Source organism: Trachurus japonicus, chromosome 12 (genome assembly GCF_045865225.1).
Source record: "Trachurus japonicus isolate A0001 chromosome 12, Traja_1.0".
Taxonomy (NCBI): domain Eukaryota; kingdom Metazoa; phylum Chordata; class Actinopteri; order Carangiformes; family Carangidae; genus Trachurus; species Trachurus japonicus.
In genome coordinates, this window is record NC_140918.1 from 12,375,849 (window position 1) to 12,389,652 (window position 13,804).

At 41.7% G+C, this 13,804-nt stretch overlaps 1 protein-coding gene across 1 annotated transcript; it reads left to right on the forward strand.

Moving 5' to 3' along the window:
• The first annotated feature begins 638 nt into the window (after window positions 1-638).
• Window positions 639-13,590, forward strand: prlra (prolactin receptor a). The gene is made up of 9 exons (XM_085793234.1): window positions 639-830; window positions 5,991-6,078; window positions 6,291-6,423; window positions 8,703-8,872; window positions 10,113-10,279; window positions 11,049-11,190; window positions 11,811-11,907; window positions 12,231-12,300; window positions 12,434-13,590. The coding sequence occupies exons 2-9, from the start codon at window positions 6,009-6,011 to the stop codon at window positions 13,511-13,513; spliced, it is 1,929 nt and encodes a 642-aa protein (XP_085649360.1). The 5' UTR covers window positions 639-830; window positions 5,991-6,008; the 3' UTR covers window positions 13,514-13,590.
• The last annotated feature ends 214 nt before the right edge of the window (window positions 13,591-13,804 follow it).

Below are 13,804 nucleotides of genomic sequence, written 5' to 3' on the forward strand. Positions count from 1 at the left end.
AACACTACTTCAGCAGGGTATCATGCCCTGATTGCCACAGCCTGTTTCACAATGTTTGTTCATACCATACAGTTTGTGTTTCATAGACAGAGTGAGGACAAGTCACTTAGATACACAGCAATCAAGCACTAAGGCCGGAAAGTGACTTTTACAGTAGGCTCTATAGACTTAGGTGAGTGTGTGTGTGTGTGTGTGTGTGTGTGTGTGTGTGTGTGTGTGTGTGTGTGTGTGTGTGTGTGTGTTTGTGTGTGAGTAGCTTATGTGTGTGCATTTCTACATGGGAAATAATTTAGGCCTATATAGACACATTTTTATTGATTTTTTATTTAGGCCTACTCTCTCTCTCACATGCACAGCATAACCTACCTAAACACATAGGCTACACAATGAGGATAATTGAATAGTCGATAGTTAGTCGATAATTAACCAATTTAAAGTAAATTGAAGTTAATCAACCTTTAAACTCCCAGTTTGTTTTCACTTGTTACGCTTTTGAGGAATCACATTTGAATGTTGTTAACCTCCTGCAGCATCTCCGTCTCTCCTCGAAACCACCGCGGTGGGCGGGGCTTAACTCGGAGGCTGAGCTCTTGTGCCCCGCCCCTCTGTGGTTCATAGACGCTCGGTGAGTGCATGATGCGACTTCTTCACTGACGGGACGACCAAGCCGAGCCGACTGGGTCGCTCTGTGATGCATCTACCCCCGTGTCCTGTCATCATCCCGGTAAACCAGTTACACAAGTCGTTAAGTCTGCTCTTCTGGGATCCGGCAGCGGAGTCACCACGGCCGAGGCGCGGAAGGAGAGGATAAAAACTCCGGTCAGCTGCCGGTAAGTCACCTGTCTGTCTGTCTGTCTGAATGAACATAGCCTGCTAGTCAACAAAACATACAAAAAGAAAAATGCGGGAGATCAAAACACTCACTTGATGCTTGTTGATGGTAGTCAAAGGTTTTGGCAGGTGCATTCAATAATGTTAATTAGTAACTTCATAAAGTGCCAAGGGTTTTTTGAATGAGAGGTTGTTAAGACATGAGAGTGCTTTTCCCAGAATCATATTAAATATAGGCAGCCTATATCAAACTTTTACGTAGAGACCAAATAGTTGTTTGTCTGACTGTCAACACATGAAATGAATTGTGATGACTGGTGACAGCTTAGCCTACTACAATTGTGTTTACACTTATCCAAGAGTATGTGGTGATTTAATGACTCCCACAATTTCACATAGCCTACCTTCTCTTTCTTTTCCTCTGGAATGAACACATAACTTATTCCATTGTTGACCACTGACTAATTGGCAGGTTATTTCCTTCGGCCTAGGAGGATGATGATGATGCTGGGGTGTCAGCGCTTTAATGGGATTTTCTCAGTGGTGATCTGCTCCTCCCCTGCCTGCTTATTGCCTTTAGTCTGGCAAGAGGAAGAGGTGAAAGGGGCCACTTTCCATTATAGCACCAAGCTGATCAACTCAATACTGGATTAATTTGTTAGGTGCCTGCAGCTTCCTGACTCTCGTTGTCCAGCACCAGGGCTTTTTATAGGCAAGTCAGAGCTGGGCGGTGCACATGACTTACAGGTGCAATTATCAGGTTGTAAGCCTTATCCAAGCATAACATACTATCTAGTGGGTCCTTTTAAATACTCGTTTGTGGACAATAATTAGGGGGAGTTGGTTGTGTACTTTTGTTGTTGAAAACACAAACAGCAAAGGTTCATGTGATATGATAGAGCAGGTGTACTGCAATATGAGTATCCCCTGTACAGCTTTACCCCCATATCCTATGACATAGTATATGGCTGGGATTTAACCTGAAAGCTAATATTTATGTCACTGTGATTGGTGCTCTGGTGGCAACTGTCGTTGTGAGCACACAGAGAGGTATCTGGCATCAAAATAAGAGGTGACTCGTAATAATTTAGTCTTTTTTTGATGCCCTGGTGGCCACTGCTGTTCTGTAAAGCAGCTTAATTTATTAATTGTATCGCACATGCATGGATCAGCTGTATCTCTATCTTTCTGTTTAATGAGGACAGAGCAGGTGTCGGTGAGTTGATGTCATTACGGCCACCATAAGAGAAGCATGCGTTCCTGTAGTGGCAGCTAATTCCTGGAAGAGCCACCTGCATGAATCTAGCCCCCATATCAAGCTGTGTCAATACACCTGTAAAAAAAAAAAATATTGCTCTTCAGGTACAGAAAGCTTCTTCCAAAATCACACAGCAGTGGTTAACGATAAATCCAAGCTGTATCCCTTATCTAACTTACCACTTCTTGACTTCAATACAGCTGAAGATCAAGGGGCTTCTTATTGCTGCAAGTAGTGAATGATGGGTGTGTTCTCCTCTGTCCTTGACACCTTTTCCCCCCTCTACTATACTGTACAAATGTGTCAAAAACAAACAGAAGCACACAGGATATAGTTTGACCAACAAAATAGAGGAAGTACAGTTTCATGGGCAATAGAACAATGCTGAAACAGGAAATGTACAGTTTGGACTTGAAGACGTTTTATAGTTTACAGTATAATCATCACTGTTTGATGCTGTCATGGGAAAGGTGTAATGACGACCTAATTCTCATCATAAATGAAGCCTTTAATTTGAATCTCACTACTTATTCACGTGTGCGGTCACGTGCAAATGGCAACATGTACTCTCAGGACACGTGCAGGATTTGTATTACATTGATAAATTGTTTAGTTGTGGTGTGTTTTAAAAATCTCTTACAATAGATACAAATATAAAGTAGAAGTGCAACAAAATGTTTGTCCGGAGAACAGTGCGATCATTAAAATTAATTTACCTTTGGAGCAGTTTCATTGCCATTGAATTTACTCATTAACTTCATTATGTGGAGCTTGTTTTCTGTCTCTGTAACCTTGTCTACTGTACCTCCAAGAAGAAAAAGTTCCTAGAAATACAATGGTGGTGGCGATCAAACCGGTTTTTTCACATTTTTGGAAAGTGTTTAGTCCGTTCCAGCCAGAGTCAGGGCACAGGTGAAGGTTTTCATATGAAAGATACAGTACAGATACCAGGAATTGCAGAGGTTCAGTGATTCCTGGTATTTGTTGGACATAGTCTTCACCCAAACTGTACAACATCTCATAGTCAAGTTTACAACATGTGATATACAGTATCCATGTAGGACAGATTTGTAAATGTTACTTTAAAAAAAACAGTTTGAGCAATGAACCACATTTCTGTCACACTATGACAACCCTGTTTGAAATATGGGTGGCTACAGACGAGTGGTTAAGCCCTTAAAATAAGTATATAAACAGTCCCATTAACTCAATGTGACTTGTGCTGCACGTAAAGAGTAGCCTAAGTTAATAAAAACCTAAATTCACAACAGTGTGGTAAATCATTGAGGATGCATTGTTTATAGTGTGCGCCTGTTCCCTTTAACCCTCGAGAGGAGAGAGGCCAGTTCTTAGAAAAGAGGTCTGCTGTGGCTCCGCCCAGCTCTGTCAGTTGATGCTCTTGAGAAAGCCGTGATGCTGAATGAGAAAGAAACTGTATTAATAACCTTTGCAGATGTGAGCTGTTGGACAATCGTGCCCGAGGGGATCATCCTGCCTCACCGCGCACATTTTACTTAAACATTTGACACGTTCTCTCCGCACCTCTTGAAATTGAGAGAGGCCATTGACGAACACAAATCATAAATTATTCATATCCATTAGGTCTTAACCTCTCAATGGACTCATTTCAGATCTGTTTCTTTTTCATACATCACGCTCCGTACATTGCTCTTAATATAAAAAATAATGACACAATTAATATTCTGTACTCACTCTTATTTAAAGAGTGAGTACTTTTTATAAGTATGAAATTAAGTACATTTATCTATGGATCAACCAGGTAGACCTTTTGGCATTATTCAGCTGCTGTAGAGCTTTTATTTATTTATTTCGAGACATATTAACTTTTATATAATTGCCTTTAACATTTGATATGTATATTAGTATTTTTGATTCTTATGATGTACACAAAAGTGCAGGGAGATATAAGAACAAATGACATCAATGCTCCAGAGGTAAAACTGAGAAGGCCTTTGTTTCCATACAATCCATACAACATTGTTTAAATTAAACATTTAGACGATTATTATCTTTGAGGGAAGAGTTTTGCACTATTGGCCAGCACTTCCCCAGCTTAGCAGCTTATTCAGTTTGGGCTACTGGTTACGTAAGACGGCTATATGCAGCAGGAGGCTAATCCACTGCCTTGACCTTAATGCCAATTATCAGATCATGGTGACGTTATTGAAATTAAGGCACCACAATGAAGAGGTGATTACAGTCACTTGTTTAAAATATGTATGATATTAAAGAAGTATAACAGATTTGTTTTAAGTTAGCTTAGCAGCTGATATGACCACACACACAAAGAGACACACGCACACACACACACGCACACACACAAGCAGCCTTTTGCCCGATTTTGTTCCGATTTCTTTGTGTTTCAGGTATAATGATTTTTATATATATATATATTTGTGGGCTGTTTGTGTTGTTGTGTTTACATTCAGATGTATTTCAAAAGCATTCTTGAAAATCTGGAGAGAGCAAATATAGCCTTCATCTGTTTCCTGACCTTCCCTGGAGCAGGTCAAGAGGTCACTCTTTTAGCTCTCAGTTTGCACTGACACAACGTCGGCTCTCCCCTTTTTATTAAGCTTTTATTTATCCTCTATATCAACTCCCCCTCCTCCTATATTCTCTGTCCCAGGATGCCCCCTCCCACCAGGTCTAGAGATGAAGCGTCATGTGGGGTAATAACTCAAACATCTGCACATGGCTATGGAAAAGCAGATTTCCAAGTCATGCGAACAGGAGCCTGGCGGGCCGGCAGCAAACCAGCTTCCTGCTGTTTGTCTCTGTTGTTGAGGCAAAAGCCCCAACTCAGATTATGCAATCGGTTATGCTGCATGTGCCAGCTGGTTGAGGTAGTCAGAAACGGAGAGGTTTTTTTTTTTAATCCTTAGTGAAACAGCATACATTCTCTGTGGAAGATTGTTTTCCTTTCAGCTCATCACATTTACGCTATGAGTCAGACATTTTAATATGCATCATGTCTGTTAAGGATGTGGGTGTTGTGTGAGTTGACAGGGGTCGTTCAGTAATGCCCTCAGACTGACTCTGTATCAGTGTTTTCTCAGTATATCAGCATAAATTTCTCTTTATGTTTGCATCTTTTTAATCCCAGTAACAGCTAGGGGGAATTTCCTCAAATAAATAATGTACACATTTTTGACAGAAGGATAAGCGGGTTAGATTTGTTTTGTTTTTTTGTGGTTGAAGTTCAAAAGTCAATGTCACTGTGACCTCAAAAGTTATGGTTTTTGTGAGTTTCTTCAGATTTTGCATAACATTCAGTTGGGCAAGAATAATAACTTCCTTGGTCAAATGTCAGTGTGTCAAAACACACAAGAAATCACAGAGTAATTATGACACAATTAGGATAAAATGACAACGTGATGACATTTTATGCATGTGGTCAAATGTCAAAGGTCTGTGTGACCTCAAAACATACAATGAATCATACACACATTCAATCATACACAATTCAACACAATAGGATCAAATGAAGTGATGACTTTTTATGTGCATAAGATCAAAGGTCAGATATCATAATACAGTGTTTAATTTCCAGCCATTATTCACTGCTGTAACTGAGGTGACTGCATTTACTGCTGCAAAAACTGCACTGTGGTAATTGGTTGTCTTCACATTGACACTGTTCACCTGTTAATCCTTTTGTACGCTCTCTTCCTAATGATGTCATGGGATTTCATTTCATGTCAGTGTCTCAGCTGCAGCAACAGACCAACATGTTTTCAGTCAATACATGGCACGCGGCTCTGCTGTTGTGATGGGCAGCATCAAAGGCTACAGCCTGTGTGATATGTCAAGAGCACAGATCGGGCGGTTCTCCCATCATCTTCACCTTTCTTTGTTTGTTTTATCATTTATCCAACAGCAAAGACTTTGTGGTGCCATGATGAAGACAGTCATGGAAGCTCTCCTGTTGTTGCTGCTGTTCTTCACACCACGTGCACAAGGAATCCGTAAGTGTTTGGATGCTAAAACACGGCCTCAGTGCCTTCTTAAGTTTCTGCCACTGGCATACGACATCTGAGAAAAGTGATTGTTGGTTGTTCAATTAATACATGATAAGTTACAGTATTATTTATCTCCTTTTTGAATCTTTGTTGTTACATAATACACCCTGTTTGGAGTGTAATCCAGTATTTGCTTTTATATCCTCTTTTGTCTGTAGGCTACAGTCCACCAGGGAAACCTGAGCTGACCAGATGTCGTTCTCCTGAAAAAGAGACCTTCACCTGCTGGTGGAAGCCAGGCTCTGACGGAGGACTGCCCACCACCTATGCCCTGTATTATCGCAAGGAAAAGTGAGTTGCTTCCACTTTCTTGCAGAAAAACATTCACTTCATCTTATATTATCCAGATTTGTATTATTAAGGGAAACAGTATGTTCAACATCACGGAGAGCAGATGGCGACACTTCACACTGACTGTCTCTCCAAGTGGTAGATGAGAAGCTTCCCTCATGTCTGTTTCTGAAGCTGCAGCCAGGAGCTGACAGAAAGATGCAAACAAAGATGACAAAATGAAACCAGCAGCAAAGATTAACAAAACAGCTTATACCTTGTGGCTCTGCAGTTGACAGTGGTGTAGTTAGTTTCCAGTGTGATCAATATTCAATTACTGCTCAGACCAAACCAGGAAGATCTAAAGTTTTGTGTAGATGTCAATGTGGGTAAATCTTTAGCTCTTAATATCCAACATCTGTAGCAAATGGTTAGAGGTTTATAAATCACAATTGAGAGGTTATTTAGAAGACTGGATTTATATTACATTTTTGTAAGAGATGTCTGTCTTCCTCCAGAATCATGGTTTATGGAGACAAGAGCAGAGTCGACTGCTTGAAAAACAAGTTTTTATTTCTGATCGCCCTGAAAAATCAAGTACAGGAAAAAAATGTTAAAGATCAAATAAACTCTTCTGAAAGCAGTGTATTGTTGCAGAAACAACGACAACTACCAGCACATACAGCACCCGCAAGAAACTTCAGACCTTTAATCAAAGATTTCTGAAAAAATGTTGATTGAGTTTATTATTGTATTTCCCTTTTGTTTGTTTTTTCTGCACGGTTTGTTTTGATGCTCTTTTAGGTATTCATGAATTTCAGAAATCCTAAATTTAATCCGAAGAGATTACTTTATTTTTCTAAATCAGCACTTCCCTGGCACATGTCCACAGGCACGATCCTCTCGTGCTCCATAAGACTTCATAACAGCCCACACAGAAGATCTGCTGCTTTGACCAACATCATCTTTTATTTAACAAATACATGTACTCTGTTTCTTCCCAGTACTCTTCTATAATTCTACAGACAATGTGCCTTGAGTTTCTTGAGTTGCTCATCCATTCAGTTGTTTGTTCATGTAGACGTGTTCTGGCCACCGCTCTCTCCTGCCTGTCTTTCCCTCCGATGAAATCACCTGATTGACCTGCTGCTCCTTGCCACTCATCCCCTCTCAATCTGTTTCCAAATCCATTATTAACCTCTCAGCATGTACACTGGATACCAGTCCATTTGCATTTGTTGTCTGTGTGGTACATGCGTTCATTGTTTCATATCCTCAGCTTGCATGTTTGCTTTTTTTTTTGCCTGCTTTTTTCCTGCTTTAAAGATGGTTTATTTTTACATCTGCCTCCTAAGTCATGCTCTTGGATCTCTTTTCTACATACAGTGACACATCCATACAGTAGTCCCAGTCGTCCTTGTACACCTGCTGTTTTCCCGCTTTTCATTCTGCACTCAGTTTAATTGTACTTTTACATTCCCATCAGAAGAACATAACCATGTGCAGCCAAACAAGAGATTCACTGTGGGCAAAGTGCTGTTTGAGCAGCAGTGTGCCTTGGAGCTGGTCTGACATATAGTAATCACCTACCCCCCGCCGTCAACCTTGTGTTGCTCTAGATCGTCCTCCATTTCCAATACAAGAGTGGTCACCAGCTGGTTCCTTTACCCTATAGCAAGTAGCTTAACCATCATGTTAGCATGCTGCGTGCAGAAGCTTACATTATCTTTCTGAGATCTACAGTACCCCCTGTTCAACGAGTCCTCTGACCATGCTACAGCAAAAATATGTCCCCCTGCTTTCTACACATCAACACTCCCAGTAGTGTTTACAAAATCACCCAGGTCTTCTGGGATTTGAACCCAAGAGTCTATTATCAGAGTTATTTTCAATGTCTTCTCAAAAGCAAAGCATCCAAGAGACAGTGGGAGAGACGGTTGTGTAGGAGTTTCTGGCTTTGACCTGAAAAAGAAGATAAAAATTGTTTACAGGATGCAGACGTACAAGGACAAAGTTGAGATTGAACAAGCAAGAAAGAAATGACCATTTACCCACTCAAGTTGTTCTTGTCAATCTGTCTCAACTTTCCCTTCCATTCTAGTCTGCAATTAAGAAAAAACATGGCCATTCATCACAATCTCTCTTACCTTGTCCGAGACTCACACATACACACTCGAATAGGAGTACACAAAGTTCCAGGAGCTGTAGCATGAAGAATACACCCTGTACCATAATGTGTTGTTGCACTTCAAAAGAACAAACATCCAGCTAAACATTCCTCTCCCCTGATTGTCTTGCAGCTCAGAGACAGTGTACGAATGTCCCGACTACCACACAGCCGGGGCGAACTCCTGCTTCTTCAACAAGAACGATACATCCATCTGGGTGAACTACAACATCACCGTAGTGGCCACCAATGCCCTGGGAAGCAACTTCTCCGACCCTGTGGATATAGACGTTGTCTACATCGGTGAGGGAATGTGTGCTACTTTTTTGCGTGATGTTTGAGACACAGTTTTTTCCCCATGAGATTTAAAGAAAACACACATCCACATAGCTACTCACTGACTGTGTTACACTGCAGCTAATGCGTTCAGAGTGTACTAACCCGTCCTCTATACAGCTAATTCCTCTGTGCTATAGACCTTAACTATTGTCCAGAAACTAGTAACATGACATGCCCCTTATTACAATAAATACAGACACTGAAGTTTATTCTGTGTCAAACCCACTTACTCAACTATCCTGCTTCCAAAAATACCCTCTAAAGCTAGAGCGCCAAATACGTATTAATCCACTGCTGAAAATAGTCCCAACTGTGTTATTTTCTCCTCTTTGTGTAACGTTTTCAGGAAAACTACAGTGCCCAGCTGTTTTTGAAAATTACTAAGCCTTTCTTTTTTAAAACATCGTCTTCGTGGCCTGTTTTCAAATAGTACTTGGGGATTTGAGCCACAGATGCAGTGAATTGAAATTGCTTTTTTTGGTCTTCTCAGAGAAATGTAGAAGAATTCCAGTTTCCTTCTATTCATCGAATAAAGACTTCTAATTAAATATAAATACTGGGTTTTATATTATTTATCAATATATAAATATTGTATGCAGTGTGGAATTAGTCCTATGCTGCCGTGCTGCTAAATACAAAATCATGTTGTTTGGTTCATGAAATATCCAAAAAGGAATGTAAAGTCATTTTACTAAAAGTCTTAAATTGTCCACTTTGCCCTTGAAGCTGCCCCTGCTCTCCTCCTTCTCCTTTCCCCCATATTTGCACTGACTTGATTTGTTTATCAGTCCTGAGCCTAATCTGTTTCCTTGTCCTCACTATTGTTAACTTTGTGTCTCCAAGAAGATAACTTAGAGCCCAGACGTTAACATTTATCTCAACCATGTCGTCACGTGTGTCGACAAATATTTGGAAAGCTGCTCCTGCAGTGACAGCGTTCAGTCGCTGGAGGTGTGCATTGGTTTACAATTACACAGAGGAAGAGACATGGCAGCTTTACCTACCCTGGCATCTGTTGTGTTTCTGTGTTAAACATTATTCTAAAATGATCTCAAAGTCTTTCTCCTCCTCCCTCTCAGTCATGCAACACACCAACACATCTTCTCTTATTCACATTCTCCCCTCTCTCTCTCTCTCTCTCTCTCTCTCTCTCTCTCTCTCTCTCTCTCTCTCTCTCTCTCTCTCTCTCTCTCTCTCTCCCCAGTCAAGCCCAATCCCCCAGAGAAGGTGATGGTCTCTGTGATGGAGGACAAGGAATGGCCCTTCCTCCGGGTTTCATGGGAACCGCCACATAAGGCTGACACCCGCTCCGGTTGGATCACTCTCATCTACGAGCTCCGTGTCAAGTTGGAGGAAGAGGATGAGTGGGAGGTACGCAGCTCCTTACCAGTCTTTTAAATGTTTATCTTTTGAATTTGAAGTTATGTTGCTGTAAAGTGTATATGAAAAATGTCATTAAATGAATTGTTAAAAAAAAAACACTTTACACACACACTTTACTTGAATGGGTATTCATAAGATTGACATAACACTGTCATAACCATGACATAACAGCTGTCATAAACATCAATGAATACTTATGACAGCTGTCGTTAAGTGTCATTCGGTAAGTTATGTCACTTTTAATGCAAAGTTGACATTGTTTGAGATGTTTTTGTTCTCATAACAAGGACATCTCAAATAATGTCAATTTTGCATCAAAAGTGACGTAACTTACCGAATGACACTTAACGACAGCTGTCATAAGTATTCATTGATGTTTATGACAGCTGTTATGTCATGGTTATGACAGTTTTATGTCAATCTTATGAATACCTATTCAAGTAAAGTGTTACCAAAAAAGTTTATCAAATGTGAAACCTGAGATCAAGCCACACGTTGGTCAAGTGTTCAGGAAGCTGAATAATCCCCTGGGCTGCTTTACTGCTGTTAAAAATAGCTCTGCTGCAATAGCTGACCTCTGACCAGGATATTGACAGGATGCATGATGACTTTTGCCTCGGGGATGTTTCTGATTAATTGCAGTGTTAAATCAAATTTTGCATATCAGACCACATAGCATTTGCCATCCAATATACATATTGACAGCTTGAAGGTCTAACTGGACTGTGTCTACTGTGTGTTTGTGTTGTATTTCCAGACGCACCTTGCAGGCCAACAGAAGATGTTTAATGTTTTCAGTCTGCGATCAGGTGGTATGTACCACGTCCAGGTGCGCTGTAAACCCGACCATGGCTTTTGGAGCGAATGGAGTTCCACCTCCGACATCAAAGTTCCTGACTGTAAGAATAACTATCTGCACTACACACTTACACTTTAACTTATGTTTCATATAATGTTCAACTATCTAGGGAGTCTTTTAACATTTTGGGAAATATGCTGTGTCCAAATCCTGCTGAAAAGGATGCTGGTTATGTGGTTAAAACAGCATGGCGATTGCTGAAAGTGGTGTCCTGTGCAGTGAGCTGCAGGAGTCACATGTTGGACAAAGTGCCACCTCAGGTCTTCTGTCCTTCACAGACAAGGCGTCTATCCACATTTTTGGGTGTCTGCAGGGCACCGCAGGACAGATGACACCAGACTGTTGTGCAGCCCCAGTTTGATAATTAATCCATCATTTAGATGGAGGTGGAGGTGGCATGGCCGATTCTGGATGAACAAACAAAACATGAGATGTTAATAAGTAATCATGAGATGTGCTGGCTGGTGTGTTTATTTACCTTAGCCAGGCTTCCTGTGCCCCAGTGTTTCTAGTCTCTAACTGTAACCTAATTCTAGTCCCATGCTAAAGAGACAGATGTCAGACTTCCTACCCAACATATTTCTATTCTATAACAGTACAGTGTTAGAAAAGCAGCATGATTACATGACTAAACTTGTGCATGTGTATATTGTCTTACAGATTTCCACAGAGAGAAGTCCTTGTGGATCCTCATTGCCGTCTTTTCTGCCTTCATCTTTCTCATCCTCACATGGTTGTTACACATGAACAGCCACAGGTAATAAAGAGATCATGAATTCCTTATGCGATCTGTTTGGTCAAATGTAGTATACTGTCATTCATATTAATACACATATACAGAGTGTGTGCCACAGAGGCCCAGAACATTTCTTCTCATTTCTTTGTTGTGATCAGCACAGGAAGACCTCATTCACTTTCATGAATTTTAATTAGTTTATAATAAAATGAAAGGGCTTATGTAACTACTGCCAACAAGTGAAGCATTGGTTTTAATTATTATTTCATTTTCATGTATACTAATTTCCATTTGCTGCTCAAAAGCCCTGACTTTGAACCCTTTTTTTATTTTCATGTTAATAGTCTGAAGCACTGTATTCTTCCACCGGTCCCTGGCCCTAAAATCAAAGGGTTTGATAAGCAGCTTCTCAAGGTAAAGCAGCAACATATTGAACAATGTTTTGATGCATACAATCATGAGATCAATCAAATAATTATATTTAAATGAGAAAAGCCAATTAACTTTACTTTTTCTGTAAATGAACGATTCTCCTCTCTGTTTGTAGAGTGGCAAGTCCGAGGAGATCTTCAGTGCTCTGGTGGTGTCTGACTTCCCCCCGACCACATCATCCAATTATGAGGACTTGCTGGTGGAGTACTTGGAGGTGTATGTCCCTCAGGAGCAGGAGATGATGCTGGAGGAAAGCAAGGACCTCCTCGATTCTTGTCTCAAATCTGAGGGCTCCACGTCCGACAACGACTCCGGCCGGGTCAGCTGTGACAGCCACACTCTGCTGATGGATAAGTGTGGCGACTCAAAAGAAGAAGAGAGGCAGACGGATCAGGAAGACAGTCTGACAGAAACGCAGCCACAAAGACGCCAGAAAGACTGGGATGAAGAGGCGTTGACGTACGCTGACGAAGCCATGATCAGCCCCGACAAGTTCAGTGGGAGGGTGAAGACATGGCCGTCCGTGTTTTCTCCGCTGCCTCAGTACAGCTCGAGCCTTCCAGACCAAACGAGCTCACTCGAGACGGCCAGACAGCACTGCCACTCCGACAGCCTGTTCCCCTCCACCTCCTCCTACCTCACCCAGCCCAGCCACAGCGCCAGCGAGAGTCTTGGACCAAGCTGTTGGGAGTCCGGCTTGAGCAACAAGCAAACTCATTCCCTCCCTCCTCCCCAGACGCAACCCTGCAGGCAACTACAGGCCAACAGCGATGTCAACATCTCCAGCATCGGCCGCAAACAAGCGCACGCTGGTCTGCGATCGCCTGCTCTCCGGCCCACTGACTACGTTGAAGTCCAGAGGGTCAACGAGGAGGACATGGTGCTTCTCCAGCCCGTTGTGTCGGACCGTGGCTGTGGCGAAGGCTGCCTCCGGATGCTCCCGCAGGAGGACTACAGCAGGGTGAAGGGGGTGGACAGGAACAACATGCTGCTGCTCCAGAGAGAGGATGTAGGCAGGTGCCCTTGTGAAAACCAGGGGACTAATGAAGGGATGGAGAGCTGCTACACATCTTTCGTCAGTACCAAAATACCTACAGCCCTCATTCACACTGCCACGCCAGTGCAGGATGAAGCGGCCCTGGCAGCCAGTGGTTATGTTGACACTGCCACCGTCTTCACACTGCCCACTCACTAGGTGCTCCATAAGCCCAGCTGGCAGGCCTGGGACATTGCAAGGCCTGTTTTAAAGCCGGGACTGAGACCAAAAACAAAGACATTAACACTGGATGACCAAATGGCTGCAAAGACAATATTAGCCTATACTGTCACAGAATTAATGTTATTTATTTCTCATCCCATGTAAGGGACAATAACATAATAATAATTATTCAACTTCATAAAGTATATGATTGATTGTATGAGTTACGTGGTACTACATACTGTCATTATGAGTAATTATATGTCCATCATAAATCTTTTACACAGG